Source organism: Amia ocellicauda, chromosome 10 (assembly GCF_036373705.1).
Source record: "Amia ocellicauda isolate fAmiCal2 chromosome 10, fAmiCal2.hap1, whole genome shotgun sequence".
NCBI classification, from domain to species: domain Eukaryota; kingdom Metazoa; phylum Chordata; class Actinopteri; order Amiiformes; family Amiidae; genus Amia; species Amia ocellicauda.
In genome coordinates this window covers 3,699,612-3,720,866 of record NC_089859.1, presented here as the reverse complement: position 1 = coordinate 3,720,866, position 21,255 = coordinate 3,699,612, and the positions used below count along the sequence as shown (strand labels likewise).

The window sequence follows — 21,255 nt, the reverse complement described above, 5'->3', positions numbered from 1 at the left end:
GTGCTTAAAGAAGCCGGTTTATGAGACGAGTGTCATTTTGATCCATAAATATGCCTTCCGACTGAAAGGGAGATTCACTTGGATTTTAAGTCTGAAAAGCTGGCAGTTATAACATGCCTGTGTTATTATTGCTTTCTGCTGAAAAAACTAAACAAAACAGCTAAACATCACTTGAATACTTTATGTGCCTTGCCAGCGTTTTTATCTGTTATTATTAGAAACAAGTCTTCTCGGCTTTCCGTCACTCAGAGAGGCAGCATTTCACAAAAGCAGAGGCCTTGTGAAGTTTGCCAAACTCAAAGGGTTTGTTAACTGGAGCAAACAGGGCCGTATCATAATGTGTAGCTGCAGGAGAAAAGGCAGCAACACAAGACTTTGAGCAATCGTTCATCAAAAGATTGCTCCAGCATTTTAAACCATAAGTAAACCAAGTTCTCCAATTGCTGCACGGGTAGCATGTGTGCTTGTCCCCTGACGAGGAGAGTGTGAAGGCGATTTAAGGACCAGGAAGGTGACGTCATCAGGACAGACTGGTGCGTTTGGCTATCCTCTCCCCCCATGAACTCCGCAGCGGCTTCAGCACCTGAACGGCATCAGTTTCATGAATCTGGGTCAGGCTATTGTTGCAGTCGGACCCTGCTGGGACCATCTCAGGCCTGGCATTAAGTGCCACGGCCACAAAAGAAAGACAAACCTGTTACACCAAGTCCTCCAAACCTAGGAGAGCGCGACGTCACCGTAAACGACTCACAATATCCTGAAAGAAATCGCACTAGGAAAATTACTGGGATGTGAACAAGATAAATGTGGTGATCTTTAAGGCTATTATTATTAGCAGCAGCATTATCAAGGCATTCTAGGGAAGAGTTAGAAGTCATAACTGAGCCCACAAATCTGCTCTAAAAAGACGTCTTGTTTATTTAGTTTGGGGATTAATTCCAGGAGGCAAATGCATCAACTTTCACCAGCAAAGACACCTGCCAACACAGCAGAAACATTTTACCAGGACAATTACCGACTGAAAACAAAAGTCCCTTGAGCCCGGGCTTTGCGTCTGAAAATGCAGCAGATTGTGAATAATAAGAAAATAATTAGCTCTTTAATACAGCAGCTTACAAACGCACCCACCCCTCTGCACCCAGACCCACAAACGCAGATCCCACAGTACAAAGCACGATCCCTATTTAAACAGCTCACCCACCTCCGACTCAAATCACTTCTTAACTCTGCACCGAATTCTGAAGAAAATCAAGTCTTTCCTTCAGGCAAAACGTCAAGTTCGAACCAGCAAAGTCATTATGTGCTCCAGTTTATTTACAGAAGAAGTAATAGTTTACTTTATGCTCAGAGTTTGTGGTAATGCCTACTTCCTGTAAGAGAAAAGTCAACACATCAAAATGCTTATAATAAGCTCACATCTGCAGTTTTTAGTGTTCTGAAAGTAGAGTTGTGAATCAGACTTACTGATTTGGACAATGCATCGAGGTAAATGCACGATTATTGAACAGGCCGGGAATTATTGAGAGACAAAGATGCACTAAACAAAATCAAACGCCTAGAGAAGTTATTTTTAGAAATATCGGTGTACCTTCATTTGTGAATGTGGCTCGAGTCCTTGGGCACAGGGGACTGACAGGATATCACCTTTGATGCAAAAAGAAATCACTAAAACAAGCACAAAATAAGAAAAGGCGGAAATAACCCATTATAATGGAATTTAGAATAAAAAAAGAATCTTGATGGTCTTCTGAGAACGATATCAAACCTGTTTTGTATAATTAGGTCCATATGGCCGAGTATGACTCAGTCAGGCTGGTTCTAACCCGGTTTTTACGGTTCTCAAAAAATCCAAAGATCACCTTCATACTGTGAAAAAAGTGCGAGGGTTTGATCTTCGCAAAATACAACTTTCACTCCTAACAAAATTAAACTGTATACAAAACGTCAGGGGAAAAAGTAAATAATCCACAAATGAAACGAATGCCTCAGAGATGAATATATAACCTTGACTCTGTCATTAAGAAACCGCATATACACACAGATACTCACACAACAATTACAATAACTCTGTTGTCTGTTCAATTGAGAGTTCTGTACAGTAAATAAATCGTGCATCGATACAAACACATGCGTCCCGTTTCCACAAGTGTCTGGCGCCTGGCTCTGCCCGCTTCATCCCTCTCTGTCCCATCGATCTCTCCCTGAATGCGTGGGTTTCAATCCGATGAAAACCCTGAACCCAATAGCGGGGACTGTACAGGACTGGACGGAGTCAGATCTTGTACGCTTGATGAAAAGTCAATGAATTGTGTTGATGCTACGCTTTTGCGATTGGACGAGTCAATTTCATTATCATCATGAAGGAAGTTTGAACCACAAGCATTATAATTAAGGCACACAAAATCAAAAGCACTCAGGTGTACGACACGCTGTCAGTTCCTCAAGTTGTAAAACACCAGGGATACAAACTCCTTTACCCATGAGTTGCAGATATTTTGTTGAGGATTGCAATCAATATTTTACTTCAAGAACAGAGCTGAAATGCAAAATGTCAGCTATTTAAAACAAAATACTCTTTGTGAACATTGAAAATGGCTGACGTTTCTTTGCACAGAGAGTTGTAGGGGTGTTGAACAGGCGATGTGGTTGAAGTAGATTCTTTGGGTTTCTCCTAATAACTAACTAACTAACTAACTAAATAAAAAAATAAAAAAAGTGTGCTCATATAAAACTATGCTAATTTAAGGTAACAAAATTACATTCTTACCTAATTAATCAATGTATGCATGCATTTAGGTCTATTGTTTGTTGGCTTCTCATCTTTTCAACAGGATTAATGAAGTTAGCATAACAATACAGTTGAGCTGTTGTGTACTGGACTCATTATTAATTCACAGTCAGAGATTCCACTGCAATGCAATTGTATAATTCAGTGACTAATGTTGTTTACCAGTGTTTTGCTAAACAGAAGACATGGATGGTGTTGGTGACGCTGTGATGAGAAATTCATTGAAATGTGAAAAAAAGACTTTCAACAACAGAGTTATTCATGAGCACAAGAGGTCTTATCCTAATGTATAGAGCTTTATTCCATTTGGACGGATTTATTTCGGAGGGACGAGCTTAACATTTCATTTAGGGAATTATCTCAAGCACATGTTTTTGAATGATTGGTTGTCTTTATTCATTTGATCTGAGCATAATGACAAAGGTTGCATTTTATCTGAAACCTGGTCAGGAATTGTCTTCTGTCCCTAACACAACATTAAGTCCCTACACATTCTCCCTAGTGCTAGACCATTTGTGTGTTTCCACAGCGCTGGCAGACATCTCCATCACATTATAAACAAGCTGCATGTGCTTTTGAAGCTTTAACACTATTTGAAACAGTTTAAAATAAACCACAGCAGACCATTCATAATTATACACTCACAATTGAAGGGATTAAGTGGTTCTTACAAAAACAAATTAAATATAACTGGGTTCTCAGTTATGACTTGACATCCCGCGCAACCTCCTCTAATTGGGATGAAGTGGGTGATAACCTCGTAAAGACCATTTTTAAATCATTGCATTGTTTATGATGTTAAACTGGCTAAAGATGTGCTTTCTTACTAAATTATACCCTAATCGTATTCCCGGTTTTAAGCCAGTATCGAGTAACAAGATGCCTTTCATTGAGAATTATGCAAAACTCTCCTGTGGATTTGCAACTAAACACAATTAGACGACTAAATAAAATGTCAACATTTAAATATGTAGACCTTAATTAAAGAATAGCTTTTTTGGGACTGTCTGTTCTCTTCAGTGACAAATAGGTTTTCCAGCAACATCTCGCAAGGTCTTTAAAATCCGTGACAAATCATTTGCTAAGTTAATTTGTTTTCGGACAGCTTCTACAAAAGAAGCCACCATTTAAAAGTAAATGTGCGTGCCCATTGTTTCCACTTGTTGTTTCATCATACTGAAAACCACAGAGCATTTTTGGGTTTTTATGGTTTACATCCCAAAAGATACAAACATCTGCTTGGCCACTAGGCCCTGGAGATAGTTTAAATAGAAGCAGGTGCAATTCGGAGAACACACAACCCCCAGAATTAAGCTCATCCAAACATCCAATCATAAAATCTGTGGCGGACAAAACCAAACTGGTACCAGACATCCCAACACCTGCATTCCTCCAGCTATGGCCACGGACAGCCCATAACGATTGGTTTTGGGAATAATTGTATTTACTTCCTCTGAAACACATCAAATGCAATCAAAACTATTTCAAACTCAAGGATGTAGAAAAATGCTGTTTCTGTTAAAAGCTTAAAGTGTCTTACTGGATCTGTTCCCTGCATTCCCTTCATCCCCCCATTTCAGCGTCCCGACACTTCCATTATTCTTTGATATGTAATCCTAGACAGTTAGCATTCAACACTATTTTGTTATAAGAATTAAGATCCAAGGAGACCATGAATATTGTATGAAGGACTGGACTGGACAGATCTTACCATTGCATGCATCCTAGAACCATAAACGTCCCCTTCATCTGGGAATTCAGCCCCTGACTAGTGTTTTCTATGACAGAGCTAAAATTGTTTAATTTTTGTATGTATGAACACTTACTAAATTAAACTAAATATCTGTCCTTCCATCATTGATCCCTGGGAGTCTCATCTATGCCATCCCTCATTCCCTGATTTAAAGACTCTATTGACACCAAACCCTGCTTACTTACTTATCTAAATGTGTTCATAAAGAGTTATTACTGGGGTAGAATAATGGCACAAATGTGTGACAAAGCTGATTCAATATTATCCGACTCCAGATTAACTGAACACCCGAAATAGCTTAACCTACTAACCTACAAAAGCAACTGGATTCATTAACATACAGAAGATAACATTTTTTGAAGTCCCTTTATAATCAAAAGCAAACAGTTTGAAGGAATGGCTTTACAGTTCCAGATGAGATACGATGAGGATTAAATTGGCCAAGTAAGGGTTTGATGATAAACAGAGACAAAGGGTGTCACACAGAAAGCAAACAGTGATCCAAACTGTCTCTTATTTAGCCCATTAAATGCCAGACACTCGGCCACTCCCAGCCATCAGCCCTGAGTGCATTGTCCTGCTTTCCTTCTACAAACGAGTCACAAAACCGAGCCCATCGTGACGAGCTGTAATTCTCCAGAACAATATTTATAAATAAACAAGTGTTTAGATAGAAAAACCGGCCACAGCTATGTTTGACAGGGACTTGAATGCACGAGGAAGCCGTGGTTAAAACGTGGTCAGGCATGAAAAAACACACTCGGAGGAAGACTTTGTAGCTTGCGTGACACTGACCGACCAAACTGACCCAACGCCAGAGAAGTTCATCACCAACCACCTGCGCTGCTAAACCAGCGATCCTGAAATACTGTTTCAGTCCAAGAAAACTAACCAGCAGCACGGAGAGAGAGAGAGACTTCAAATTAATCACAGTGCTTAGAAATCACAGGCCTAGTTCTCAGGACCCCCCCCCCATTACCAAATCCCATTACCTTTCTATCTCCACAACAGCGATGGGGATTTAAATGACAATATATCTACACCACTGATTCCTGGGGACCCCCTGCCCTGGTGCTTTTCATTCCAACCGAGCTCTCAATTACTTAATTGGACCCTCAATTGCACTAATTGGCTTAATTTTACTTTTTAAATTGTGTAGCTTATAAAAAGTTGGAGATTTCAAGTTCCATACTGAACTCTGAACTGAACTGTTTTCAGATTAGGCAAATGATTAGTTAATTAGGGTTCAATTAAGTGCCCTACTCGTAATTAAGTAATTGTGAGCTCACCTAGAACAAAAAACAGCCAGACATGGGGTCACCAGGACCGGGATTGAGAACCTCTGATTGGACCTTTCTGCATGTATGTGGTGAAGTATCTTGTGTGTTTTGATAGAGGTCCCCTCCTCCATGCTAGTTTGAAACAAGTGTATGATACAGTCAATGATGGGCAGTTGACAGGGATTCTGCAGCTGAACGGATCGAGAGGATCTCGCTGGTCTTTTGTTATTCTCTTTGACTTCGGGAATAAACCACAATCGCATGGAAGAGCACTGTCAACATTGCGTCGATTAAGTACAGGAGAGAATAAATCATCTCCGTGTGGTTACAAGTTCTGGTGGGACACGGTATTTGATTTAACCGGCTTACAAAGAAGTGATGAAGGGTGAAGCCGAGAAGCAGCACGATTTACATATTCTGACATATGAGGTATGCGTTATAACACGCTCGTTCTTCACAAAACCACAATTTCCTTCTATGGCCTTTGGTATTTTGGTTCACTGTCATTGTGCAACCGATTGGAGCTCGGATGACTAACTGCCGAGGGGTCGCTAAGGCAACACTAAAACCGTGCCTGTTAACAAACGCCCCGCCTTTCACTCGACGCGGCTCCGGTAACAGTGCGGCAAGCCAGACCCAGCGCCAGAGGTGCCGGCGATCACTGGGTGTCCAACATCCGAGGGCTCAGGATTTCATTCATCAAATTCAGATCGATAACAGCAGACAGACCTCACTTGAAATCTCTCTCAATGTGAAAAGAAAGCTTACAAAAACATGTGATGTGAAAAACAACCTTTAAAAGTCACAAAGAGGGCGTCGGACACCTTCTCCACCCCTCAGACACTTCCCAAGGCCAGGCAGTAGGAACGAAGTAATCATTGCAGCGAAATGAACTTGTCCACAGGGACCCCAGGCGTCCTCTCCGAGGTGATGCCGGTGCCACTCGATCGTCAGGCAGGCACGATGTTCTCGTTGGAACCAATTCAACTCTAATTACAATACACTTAATTCAGCTTCCAGTGTGTATTGAGCGCAGCAGCCTTTACGAGCCGCTGTCTGTTCTCCTGCCATCTTCATTTTAATGGAGTCGAGGGTAATTGCTCTGTTGCACAACGGAGTCATTAAGGTAATTTCCTGTCAGAGACGGCATTCCTGAGCCGAGCATGCATACGGTTGGGTTTAATTACAAAAGGTGAGCGCTGGCTCTCTGGGCGGCTACATTTGCCTCATACAGGAGTCTCTCACTGGGGCCTGGACCACTGCCACCGAACCCGAGGTCTCCACAGCGGGGCAAAGGCATTCTTCACCCCCCTACTATGCTCTGCCTTTTACAATGTGGCCCAAATGTTTAATACACACTGTGGTTCCCCAAAATCGAAATGTAATCAAAATCGGTTTTGAAGAAGCACATGGATACTTATTTCAACACAGAATAAGGAAGATGGATGCCAGCAAAGTTGGCCAAAGAAAGACCAGACACTGAAGTTTCCAAGAAGGACTTTGCATCAAACCAGAGTCAGTTGAGACACCCCGGGTCTCAGTGGATGGTCTTACGCAAAACAAGTTAAAGGAATCAAGTTCAGTCTGGAATTAAATCCAACCCAAAGCCTAATTCATACAAGAACAAAGGGAGCTAAGGTCACAGGTGGAAAATGAAATATTAGGTTAATGTAAAAACACATCAAATATACTCCATCCACATGCTTCACTGATCTTTCACATTCAACAACCACTCAACTCTCGTATCTGCTGCAGAAAGATGCTTTAATAAATCAGTTATTTTTAAGTACTGTGATCATTCAGGTGACCAAAACAAGAGGCACATCTCTACACAAAGAGGTGTGGGGGTCGGGAACAAGCGACTCTGTTGCTGAAGCAGACCCGGTGTGCTGCTTTTAGAAGCGGCTCGATTATCACTTGCTACTGAAAAACAAACCAAAGAAGTGAAATTAATTGGCCCCTTGATTTTACTGGGAAAAGGGTAAAAACAGTAAAGCAAAGTTTAGTTCAGTAAATAACTCCAGCACGGAATAAAAGATCTGAAGACACCGTGAGCCCCGAGGAAGGGACATGGGCAGGCCAAACTAGTAGGCAAACAAAACGACAACCTGTAAAAGGGTTCAACGTCCATGCCCCCCCACAACACAGGTCTGTTCTTCGCGCTCGTCTCCCGGCTCAGCACTACTCAGCAGCTGCTAGGAAGGTCAGGGCTGGGACGTGGAATGCGAGGCGGTTCCAGAAACAAGAACGGCAACAAACCACCAAATCTCTGCGTCTCATCTGGTTATAGCGCCAATGAAGGCCAGATGGACAGTTTTACATTTCCTGTCTTGTTCTTTGTAATTTGTATATAAGGCGTCCTTTTCTCTTTCGCTTTTCTCGCTGGCTTGCATTCCTGTCTTATTTTATTCATCACAAGGGCTTTCGTATCCTTGTAAAGGGATGCCTCTCTCAACAGTAGCTCTCCTTTGCGTTCCAGTCATCTGGGCAAAAGGGAAAGCCGTGGCTCGTCTAAAGGCACTTTACTCTCCCTGTTGACAATCTACAGACGGTGTGAGAGAATATTATCTCCCCTTATGTCCACTAATTTAATCGCAGAAAACACTTGATCGGGTTTTCCAGAAGCAACACACAACCACCAACATTAACGTCATCTGAGCTCTTCCTGGCAAAAAACAACAACACAATTACTAATACATACAGAGGTCAGCGCCAATAACACAGGCTTAAAATAAATAATACAATCTTGAGAATGACCGCACTGTTAGCAGGGGGTACAGATGTGGAGCGTCTTTCAAATGATAAGCTACCTTCTCAATTGCATTTTCCTTTTCAAATGCAAAGACACAAGATTGCTAAACAAGCAGCGCTGAAGTGCCTTGCTAATCCTCGAGCAGACAATGGAATTTGTGTGCCACATGCGAATGGCACGCCTGAGTCTCCCCAGGAATCTCGCGTTTATCTCCGGCTGCCAGTCTGAACAAGTACGTTCAAGTCACTTCAGGGGTTTAAAGGAAGGCCCGAGCCGTATTATTTTAATGTCATCTGCTATAAAGACCTGAACACAGATCACAGTATTGAACTAGTGTGATTAGAAACATCTGGAGATGCAGTTCTGTGCAGGCCGCGGTTCAGAGCTGAAACCTCCCTCTATCTGCATCTCAGCTGACAGATACGACAGGGGTTTTCACCAGCAGAACGTGACTAATGGGAAGAGAGATTTCCATCCTCCCGCGCATACATGTGCTCGAATTCCTGCCATCACATAGTCATCTGTTCAGATAACACTTGCAGGGCAGATGGAGGACGGCAGCAACCGTTCCTAGGTTCAACAAGATCAGTCAATGTCTCCAAAATACTTTAATTGCCTCTGGAAACAGCCACGGTGTTAATGAGCAGTTGGAGGGGTTTGAGAACATGAAAGCCAGGAATGCTGGGAGTTTCGCCGCTGTTTGTGCAAGTCTGTTTGAAGGATGGCTCATTCACTTAAAAATGTAAAGACTAATTGGGTGGCAATCAGCTCGTATTGGGGCCGTTGTTTTCCTGTGGACGCTTGCTGCCAAAACACCTGCTGGATCGACCAGATTCCCCAGCCCTGAGCTCGCACCAAGAGAAGTCTCGTACAGATGTTACCAGTTAATCTTTAGAAGTCTGTGTTGCCTAATCTTCAGAACCCATGAAGTTAACTGGACTTTTCAAAGCTCTGTAACATTCGCACTGAGCACTGGGTCAATAACATCTAATGCACAAATAAATGGGACGTTGGGGAAGCTGCTGTCCGTCACACTGCTATTTTGAACGGTTTCATGCAGTAGTACCTATGCAAGGCACACCGTGGCATCGTCCCTCCATGCAAGCAAGCAATCATACTCAGTTCACAGTGTTCACATTACAGAGGATACCCCATATCTTTAGATCTGTGAATCTAATCTAATTTAAAAGGCTGTATGTCCGGTCTTCAAGAGTGCTTCTCAAAGCATACAAAACTAACCATTTCTTTTTTTATTTAAAAAAAAATGACCCCTGTTCCAACAAAAGAATCGCTGTTAAAGTGTATCCCACCGCAGCGCTGAGACACGAAACACACAAAGGAATGATAAAGGGATGGCATTTGACTCAGAAAGAGTCCCCGGTCTCTCAACACAATACCTCTTCATGCAACTGTGTACTATTGTAATGCTATTCATGCTTCATTGTGCTGCTGTGAGTGCTGTGCCTTTAAAAGCAATGCAACAAGGATGCAGGACTTGCTCTCTCGTATTGAAACAATGGCACCAACTTGGCTATCAATCCTCATCGGTGGAGAGACCCGCGACACATTCAGTCCCCCTCTGAACAAAACTACAGCACCTGCAGACTCCAAGACTTGCGTTTCTGCACAAAGGGTTAAAGTGCAGGACTGTATGCCACAACATGTTGCTTACAGTGGTGGAAACATACATTTAAGGGAACTCTGTATGTATTATCCTGGGATGCATCTTTTCTAACAATCTGTTGCATTTTATTTTTCATTGTTAATGCATTAGCCACCACCCCAAAATAACAGATCAGATCAGATCTGCTGTGCATAACAATGCAAGACACTCAGGTGGCAAAGCTGCTGCAAGCCCTTCTCAAAACCCGACATTTCTAGCCCTGAGTCAACACACTGCATTAAACAGCATGTGTGTGTTAGTGAACTGGTTGAAATATCGTTGTGCAATGATCACACTGATCACAATCCATGGCTGTTTGAAGAGTTACACGGTGAACTGAGAAAAGACAGAAAGTTGCAATGGCCGCTGAAAAAGTAGCCACTGCTTTGATCCTTCACCTTCACAGACCGGGGAGCTGTGCATTTGTCAAACACACACTGCTTTTAAACGCATTATTACTCTCGAGTTGCTCAAACTGGGGGTATTTTTATGGCACCCAATGTCATTAAAACAACAAGTCTAAGTGGCATCAAGTCATTCATCAGTAGAAATGCATGAGCCAGGAGTCTATGGCATGGCATTTAAACTGGCATGCATGCAAACCAGCAGTGCACTAAACTGCACCGGCTCGGGCTGTAGATGCAGCTGCAGTTTATGCTGCCAATCACAGTCGCGAAATCGCTCGCAAACTCATTTAAATAAAGGTTTAAAAGACACGTTGTGTCACCGGTGTTTGCCCATGCACGGTGTCAGGTCAGCGCTGCGGGTTACCTCTCGGTCCGGCGCTGGCGAGCCGGGGTCCAGCAGCCGGGGGTCCGGGGGGATGCGCTCCTCCGAGCCCGGCGGCGCCCCGGCCTCGTCTCGGTGCTTGTGGGACAGCTCTCGCTTGACCTCGGAGCGCAGGTCCAGGTAGCAGACCAGCGTGACCAGGTGCAGCGACAGCGACAGCACGAAGAAGCCCAGGAAGACCCGGCAGCTGCTGCACTGCTCCCGGCACGGACAGCCCGCGGCGAGCTCGGGCTTCAGCGCCTTCCCGTCCAGCTTCTCGGGCGCAGCTTTGGATGCCATGTCGGGGTCTGAGTGTGAGTGGGTCAGGGGTTGCTACTGCAGCATGCTCGGCTCGGCTCGGCTCGGCTCGGCTCGGCTCCGGCGCTGATCCGCTCCTGGTCACACACTGCGCTGCGGAACCGCATCGACCCGCCGCTCGGATCTGCTCAGGACGAGCGGGCAGCCCGGAGAGCCGCGCCAATCAGCGGGGCGATCCGGCGCCAGGGCCCGCCCCCCGAGCCGCTCATTGGAGGACTGGACGCGTCGTGGCTGCAGACTCCGCGCTGCTCCCTCCCTCCTCACTCCTCCTCCCTCTCACTCTCCTGCCTCTCACCCCTGTGTGTGTTCACTAATCTGTGTGTTCACTCCTCTGTGTGTGTTCACTCCTCTGTGTGTTCACTCCTCTGTGTGTGTTCACTCCTCTGTGTGTTCACCCCTGTGTGTGTTCACTCCTCTGTGTGTTCACCCCTCTGTGTGTGTTCACTCCTCTGTGTGTGTTCACTCCTCTGTGTGTTCACCCCTGTGTGTGTTCACTCCTCTGTGTGTGTTCACTCCTCTGTGTGTTCACCCCTGTGTGTGTTCACTCCTCTGTGTGTGTTCACTCCTCTGTGTGTTCACCCCTGTGTGTGTTCACTCCTCTGTGTGTGTTCACTCCTCTGTGTGTTCACTCCTCTGTGTGTGTTCACTCCTCTGTGTGTTCACTCCTCTGTGTGTTCACCCCTGTGTGTGTTCACTCCTCTGTGTGTGTTCACTCCTCTGTGTGTTCACCCCTGTGTGTGTTCACTCCTCTGTGTGTTCACTCCTCTGTGTGTGTTCACTCCTCTGTGTGTTCACTCCGCATATGCAGGAGGTGCTGCTCAGGAAAGTGTCCACAGACCGTGATGTCACTGATGACCAAGGCCAGGACTCGTGTCCCTCTCCCTGATTGACGGGTGTCTCACTCGGAGCCATGCGGGACTGCGGTGCCACTCAAAAGGACACTCTAGTGCCAATCTACTAGTTTATGGCTGAATTAATTGGGGTTAATCAAAAACACTGGCTGCTTTCAAGTACAAACGTCATTTGTAAAACGATACAATAATCTAAACATGAGAAAAACAAACATGCTCTGTGCACTTGTAAACCCCTCACAGTGTGTCATCCATTCACAGCTACACAACACAGGATAAACCACTTCAGAGTTTGCAACCATTAGGTCAAGTGATTTATGCCTTTTTCAGCGGGAAAACAATACTCTCCTGATGGAAATTTGGATTCCTTCTTTTCTTTGCTCTTTATTATAATAATAATAATGGCCAATGGTCTTGTTAGATATAATGTGTATGTATGTAGGAAACCGTAACATTTACAATCTGCAAATGCATCTTAAAAACAAACAGACAATTAAAGGTACCAATCTTAACTTTATTTATTAAAACATATCTGAGTCTTTTGGCGGCAGGCTTCGACAGCTATATCGATGTGTTAGTTGGGGTGTATGAATAAAGTCTGATTTTATCTATTTTTTTCTATTTTCTATTTATTTTTTTCTATTCCATTCTATCATTTTAGTAACTTTTGAAACTTAAAATTCTGTCCTTCATCACAATCAAATGTAAATACCCCAAAGGAGAGACCTTCTGTGATTCAGGATGAACACAATAAAGACTGAACTGAGAAATGAAGGCTGGTACACAGCAGTAATTGTACATGAACAATATCACTCGATTACTTCATAGAATGAAAGCAACAACAAATGAAACATGCATTTCAATGAGCGCTCAGTGGCTCTCTGATGTTATAAATACATCTTCACTCCAAACAGACACACAAACAGATGACACATCTACCAAGTGTGAGACTTTTCATCTAGATGATGGGGAATGTATAATTCCCTGACATATTGGTTTATTGTTCTGGTTGTTAAAGACAACACTACCAAAATAATACAACTGTATATATTCAGTGCAGTTTCCAGACAAGACACGCAATTTGCAATTTAGACGGAAAAATGTAAACAAAGATCATCCATTCATGACAAATACAAGTGACTTTTGTCAAACTGTTGCTCAAGAGGTGCTTCTGTTCACTGCTGGCGTGTTTGATATACTATATGTTGAAAAGTCACTTCTCAATAAAACAACCTGAGTCACAGCGATAGATTTTCCCAGATTCTTTACACTGAATTTGAATGCAAAGATTAAATAGTTGTTCTTTGTTCAGATAATGAGAGCTTCAGGCAGTCCCGGCCTGACACTTACTCGCTGTTTACTCTGCTAGTTAGCGCGGTGCAAGTCTGGGAGTTTTGGCAACTCTGAGTCACATGGAATGTCTCGGCCTAATTATTCCCATGTTAAATATTTCAAGCATGTACCGAATACGCAGCATATAATTCCAGCACCTGTACCTCGGTTTAAATGCTTCATACAACAAAGGAAATGCCAGAGGGTGTACCTTTAATACACAAATTAACAACTCAGAGAAGCTTCTTGCTCGGCAGTAGTCTGATCACAGTCGCAGCTCTTCACCATTGTGCTGGACTTGACATTCATTTTCCAGTCGGCACGTTGTACTGTTTGAATTAAAAACGGCATCCATTTATCCGTGTTATTCTCTAGCATGTTGTGATATTCCTGTATAACTTCAGAACAAGGACACGGATGTGAAGCACCGCAGGGGGCTCACCAACCACAGGAGAAGGGAAAGTACGAGTAAACCCATCTGGGCCTTGACATCTTAAAAGCATTAAAATTAAAGTCATAATAGCATAATTCTAACATATGTAGCCCAATAAACTGTCACCCAGCCTGGCCTGTCACTTTAAAGGGAACCGCATGTGTTCAAACAATCTGTTGAATCAACATATTATATGTATCATTGGTATACTTTTATTATAAGTTAATACAAGAATAAATCTATTATTTTATTAAATGACATATCAAATGACAATGACCACCTTTTTGAATTAACTCCATTCAGTTTATAAGATGCTTTTCAACCAAGTTCTTATTCTTCTTCTACATTAAGGAGAATTAATCTGGACACCTTTTCCTTATACATTGAACTTCTGCTCCAGAGTCCTTGTCCGGCTCTCAAACCTCATGAGAAACTGTTGGTGGTCATTTCTCTGCCTTACGTCTCCAGCGACTCTGCAGGGTCTCCTGATTCCTGAACTCGCTCCCGCTCCCTGCATCCCTCATCTCTCAGCCGCACCTGCCTGAGACAGGAGGGACTGTATGAGGGGGTAGGAGAGGAACATTTGACCCACTGGACAATAATTCAGGTGTTCGTCACAGCAGGTGAACAACGCTACCACCCCAGATTCCCCACTGTAGCCCACTGGGCCACCTCAGTGATGCATAGGGTAGAGGACCTGTGACCCTGGGTTTCGGTCTAGTAACAAAGTCCCCCACACAGGTCAGCAGCAGATTCTCAAGACACCCACACAGGACAGATAAATACACCAACAATTTGTATTTCTTTTCACAGAGATCACAAACCCACATAGGGCAGGACATCTATGACCAAGGATGGATCACAGGAACATGGTGAGAAGGACAGGAGGCTCTGTGGGCACCTGCAGGCCAGTGGGTCTCTATTGCTCCCTCATGTCTAATTCTCTCTCTTTCTCCGATGGGGATCGCAGCAGTCCATTATCCTTGTCTCTATTGAAAGATAATAACTTCTCTCAATTATGTTCAGTAATCCTGCGCTTTGCCATTTTTTCCAGCAGATTCCCAGCTTTCTCAGTGAAACACAGCCAACAAGTTATCTCGGTTGGATAAGCTCTGTGCAGCCCTCACCACTCATCTCACTGCAGAGGTTCAGACCCCACTTGTCTAATTTAAAGTGTCCCTCGATGCCCTCCAGCCCACAGTGTCTTCCCACGGACGCCGCATTGATCACCTTGAGCATTCGGCTGAGACTGGGGACTGATTATAACGATGTCTATAACCATGAGCCCGTGACGGCACAGTCTCAGTCCCAGCAGCCGCAGAACTGGAGTTACACTGAAGTGTGAGAGCATAGCGTTCGTAGTGCAATAAATATTCCTCATGAGGTGAAAACAGAGGCTCACTGAAGTCTGAAATACGGCCTCATTCATTCATCTCTGACCTGGGAGAAGGGAAGCCATATTTTACAACTCAGGATGGGGAAACGGCAAAAAATGACAGTTTGTTATTTATAAGGCAATAGACAGTATCATTACAGAGAAACACATGGGCAGCATATCCTCTTCCTCGCTGTCCAAGCAGAGAGAGGTGAAAATGTATTGCTAACATAAAAGACCATCCAGAGAGTACCCTCCAAATGTACTCATAACCTTGATGAAGTGTAAATAAAAGTTCAGATCGCAAAGAACATGCAGGTCTCCACTGTGTGATCCTATACAGATTCATCAAAAAGTGAGAACTGTGTGAGTATCAATCGTGTGTCTATCAATAGCATATCTGTCAAAAACAGATTTCTAAATACACAACGCTCAAATGTGTTTAAACCCAAGCAATCAGTGGAGGAGGGGCTTTCTGTAACCTTCTAATAGGGTAATCAATATTCTAATAGGATGATCAGTATTCTAATAGGGTAATTGATATTCTAATAAGGATCATCAATACCTCAGGAGTGATATTTGACTCCCCAATAAAGAATCTCTCCAGCTCCTTCGACTTGCACATTTTGCACAACATACCGCAAGTGTTTTATGGGAGGTCTGGAGGTTGTGTTGATGTTGTACCTCCTTGGTCACACACTGTGATTTGTGCTTCAGATCGTGATTGTTTCCTGTTGGGAATATAATGACTGTTATTATTATTTCTATATTTTCAGAGGCCCTCACCCAGGGACATACAGTGAGGGAAAAAAGTATTTGATCCCCTGCTGATTTTGTACGTTTGCCCACTGACAAAGAAATGATCAGTCTATAATTTTAATGGTAGGTGTATTTTAACAGTGAGAGACAGAATAACAACAAAAAAATCCAGAAAAACGCACTTCAAAAAAGTTATACATTGATTTGCATGCTAATGAGTGAAATAAGTATTTGATCCCCTATCAATCAGCAAGATTTCTGGCTCCCAGGTGTCTTTTATACAGGTAACGAGCTGAGACTCTCTTAAAGGTAGTGCTCCTAATCTCAGCTCGTTACCTGTATAAAAGACACCTGTCCACAGAAGCAATCAATCAATCACATTCCAAACTCTCCACCATGGCCAAGACCAAAGAGCTGTCCAAGGATGTCAGGGACAAGATTGTAGACCTACACAAGGCTGGAATGGGCTACAAGACCATCGCCAAGCAGCTTGGTGAGAAGGTGACAACAGTTGGTGCGATTATTCGCAAATGGAAGAAACACAAAATAACTGTCAGTCTCCCTCGGTCTGGGGCTCCATGCAAGATCTCACCTCGTGGAGTTTCAATGATCATGAGAACGGTGAGGAATCAGCCCAGAACTACACGGGAGGATCTTGTTAATGATCTCAAGGCAGCTGGGACCATAGTCAAAAAGAAAACAATTGGTAACACACTACGCCGTGAAGGACTGAAATCCTGCAGCGCCCGCAAGGCCCCCTGCTCAAGAAAGCACATGTACAGGCCCGTCTGAAGTTTGCCAATGAACATCTGAATGATTCAGAGGAGAACTGGGTGAAAGTGTTGTGTCACTCAAGCTCTATCAATCAAGCTCTTTGGCATCAACTCAACTCGCCGTGTTTGGAGGAGGAGGAATGACCCCAAGAACACCATCTCCACCGTCACACATGGAGGTGGAAACATTATGCGTTGGGGGTGTTTTTCTGCTAAGGGCACAGGACAACTGCACCGCATCAAAGGGACGATGGACGGGGCCATGTACTGTCAAATCTTGGGTGAGAACCTCCTTCCCTCAGCCAGGGCATTGAAAATGGGTCATGGATGGGTATTCCAGCATGACAATGAGCCAAAACACACAGCCAAGGCAACAAAGAAGTGGCTCAAGAAGAAGCACATTAAGGTCCTGGAGTGGCCTAGCCAGTCTCCTGACCTTAATCCCATAGAAAATCTGTGGAGGGAGCTGAAGGTTCGTGTTGCCAAACGTCAGCCTCGAAACCTTAATGACTTGGAGAGGACCTGCAAAGAGGAGTGGGACAAAATCCCTCCTGAGATGTGTGCAAACCTGGTGGCCAACTTCAAGAAACGTCTGACCTCTGTGATTGCCAACAAGGGTTTTGCCACCAAGTACTAAGTCGAAGGGGTCAAATACTTATTTCCCTCATTAACATGCAAATCAATGTATAACTTTTGTTATTCTGTCTCTCACTGTTAAAATACACCTACCATTAAAATTATAGACTGATCATTTCTTTGTCAGTGGGCAAACGTACAAAATCAGCAGGGGATCAAATACTTTTTTCCCCCACTGTATAGTTGTCTCAAAATATAGACATATACCATAAGAGCAAACAATGACAATTAAGAATGTAAGTCCCAACTGAGGCACATTAAACTATAGTTAAGTATAAAACACAATGCTAGGTTCTTGATAAGGGATAGTTCGAGTAGAAGCAGAAGTTGGTATTAGATACGTGCATTGGGTCATGTCAGGCATCATCACCGATAGTACAGAGTTACAATGAAGGCAATTTAAATACAAGGAACACAAGTACAGATAAAATAAAGACCACGAGTCTGGAGCATCAGGTTTTCCCATACTGTTCAGAAGCCGAGGCCTGAGGGGCTGCAGGTGCCATCTGAACAGGTGTGCCTTCAGCAGAGGCTGGACGGGGGTCCGGGATGGGGTTGGGTGGTCCTGACCTCACTGGGGGTGAGGATGGAGAAAGAGCATGCTGACCTGTGATGAGCCGATTCCTGTGGAAATGATATGCCCCCCCAGAAAGAGTTCAGTTATCAATGAACACAGATGACAGGTTGTTATTTCAAGTTGTTATTTATTTCACAATTGTGTCACTATTTACCTACAACCATGCACACACGCCCCAATCTCTCACACACACACACACCGCACCACACCGCATGCTCCGCACGCACGCACACCCTCACACAAAATGAACTTAAATCAAACCTTAAACCTAAGTGTGGAGTGTGCCTGTGCTTCAAAGATGCTCATGTTCTTTGAACTGTGTTTTCCATATTCCCACATTTACAGACGTCAGTCCCATGTCAACAGATGTACGGCGCTGGTGGAGCGGCGCAGTGTGTCACAGTGCGCACAACAGTGCCGCGCAACAAGAGGAATGAAGTGCATCAGCCTCCGTGAAGCTGCATCTTTGAACTGCACGGCACAGATGTCACTCCACGCTCCTAAAACTGTGGATAAAGGAAGATGAAGGGAATCACACTTAGCATCTGGACAAGTTGGAATTAATTGTCAATTTGCTTTCCCTCTCCTTGGTAAACGTCAATAACCCTTCTCGTAGATGGGTTCAACTGTGTTCCTCACTGGGGGGGGTGCAGTGCTGTACAGGGAAGCGAAAGCACATTTTCCCCCCACTACTGTGATGGATGCATCGTGCTGTTCCACTTCGGAGCGATCCCTAATCCTCAAAGTGTCAGCCTCCCTTTGAAATAATGGGATCTGTCAGCTCTTGGCACAGCCCGGGAATGTCTGCTGCCCGGTTCACTCGCGTCTGCACAGCTGTCACTGAGCGCGGGGCCCGAGACTTTCATACTGTGGAATGTGTTTGGGGATAAATTGGAAAAATATGATTAAAACAGAAGAGGGTAATTATTTCCTCGTGTGCTTAAAAAAACAACTTTTATTGTCTACCCACCCAAATCCCCACTGCCAGCCTGCTCTGGAGACGAGGGCTGGTACCCAAAACTATGAGACTCTTGCGGTCGACTACTATGTCACAAACTTACACCAGAATATCGACTTCTTTCAGTTCAAAAGAATTTACTTGTGGGAAGACTTATTTTCACCACAGTTTATTTTATTGTATGTAAAATTGCTACCCTTTCTGCGTGTGCAAAAATCCCTAATAATCATAATGATAATAATACAAATAAAGGTCATCTCCACCCCTGACAGTGTGAGCACAAGCCTGGTGTGAAACGTGTGCTGCACTTGCTAAACATGAACCACGCCTGGACAACACATTATTCCTGGTGTTGGCTTCAATGCTGGCTTCCAGTGAAGCAGAAAATTGACTTTAAAGTACTACAACTTATTGAAAAAAACGACAGCTATGATGAGTGTGCGTCCCACGACACCCTGCCTGGCTCTCGCTCTGCCTGAGCTGCAGCACTGGCTGCTCCTACCGCACGAAGGAAAACGATCAACGCGAGAACAAGCTGTGATTGACCTCCAAGCCCCGTTTACACAACCCCTGTTTTTATCCCACCCCTCCGCTTGCTTAGGCGTCCTTTTTTAATAGCAAATGCATGAAGTTAAAAACACGATGGTCCAGTTCTGCCTAGAGGCACACACCTGTTCAGTTTCAGCATTTGTTTTCATTTCCCTTAAGCCCCTCTGCACTTAAAGCAGCTTAAAGCTTTCTCACAAACTCAAAACAAAAAAAGCTTTGGTACGTTTATGATTACACAAACAAATATATATATATATATATATATATATATATATATATATATATATATATATATATCCACACTTTAACCCATCTGAGCAACATGTGTGTTTGATTCTACTCTTGATTCTTCTAAATGTACTCTAGCGTTTAATCTTGAAATCTTCCTCTCACTTCCGCTGTAGTTGCCGTACCTTTCACTGGATGTTTGATTCACAATGTAACTAACTGCATGTACTTGTAACATTTGAGCTTTGAAATTAAGTGTCATTCTATTTAAAAATGATCTCAGGGCCAAAATTAACATTGACCACATTTATGTACACAGGTGGAAGCAGTAATTGAACTGAACTGACCCTTGCCAGTCGAATTGTCTGCTCACCTTCTGTAAGAGCGCCTCACTTGTTTGAACACCTATTGGCTCCGAGGGATGTCCTGTAGATACTTCATGTCTGTATTAGCAAGGCGTGATCATGAAGTGAGAGTAACACAGGACAAGATCTGCAGGGACACACGCACCCGGGACACAAATGGAAATGGGGCTTCAAGGCAAACAGGAGACACTTCTTCACACAGAGAGGCATCACAATCTGAACAAACTCCCCAGCGATGTGGCTGAAGAGACAATTTGTGAACATTCAAAAACAGACTGTATAGGATCCTTGATCACTTTGTTATTAATGGACACCAAACGAGCACGATGGGGCAAATGGGCTCCTCTCGACTGGACACTTCCTTATGTTCTTATGTTCTTATATCCCTAGATTAGCCCTACAGACAGAAACAGTCTTGCTCAACTCTTCAATCCCACCCCACTTGACCCCCATGCTTCCCCAGTATATCTCTGCACCTCTTTGGTCCCCAGCAGTGGGGCAACAGGTGAAAAGCATGCATAGACCACACACATGTTTGCTTGTGGCTCAGCAAAGTGCGACTGTGGCAAGATGTCCAACAGATGTACAAGGATATCTTTCATGCCCTGATTGTGATCTGTTAGAGCGTCAGGGTTTGAAGGGACTCTCTGCAGCCTAAATGCAAGTTCCAAGGCAATAAAATAAAACAATTAGCGTAAAACAAATATGCCTTTTATCATTCCCCAGCATGGGGACGAGGAAGAGTCTATATTGCCTTCTAGACTTTTGATGTTATAAATCAGCTCCAAAACGAATCTCTCATTCGCATCAATAACTCCAGTGTGAGAAATAATGAGAACATTTCCTGAATGTTTCACACTCTACAGGGAGGACCTTGCATTTTCTCAGGACTTGGTCTTGTAACCTGTAAGTCCTCCTGCACCCAGAGGGTAACATAGCCTCCTCTTACGCCCATGAAGGCATTCCTCACAGATGAACGAGTTGCTGCAATCCACCCCTGTCTCTCCCTGCTCAGGCTGACTGGCTGGTGCTCTTGTTCTCCATTCCTGGCACCAACAGCCCACTGGGACTTGATGCACTGGCCCACTGGTGGCCAG

General features: G+C 43.9%; 1 protein-coding gene across 4 annotated transcripts in view; it reads right to left on the bottom strand.

The window, feature by feature from the left end:
* Positions 1 to 11,462, bottom strand: part of eda (ectodysplasin A) — a 70,786-nt gene extending 59,324 nt beyond the window's left edge. For all 4 annotated transcript variants that reach the window (XM_066714739.1, XM_066714740.1, XM_066714741.1 and 1 more), the window contains exon 1: positions 11,008 to 11,462. In XM_066714739.1, coding sequence (XP_066570836.1) covers positions 11,008 to 11,304 — 297 coding nt within the window. In that variant the 5' untranslated portion in view covers positions 11,305 to 11,462. The remainder of the gene's footprint in view (positions 1 to 11,007) is intronic.
* Between the last annotated feature and the right edge of the window lie 9,793 nt (positions 11,463 to 21,255).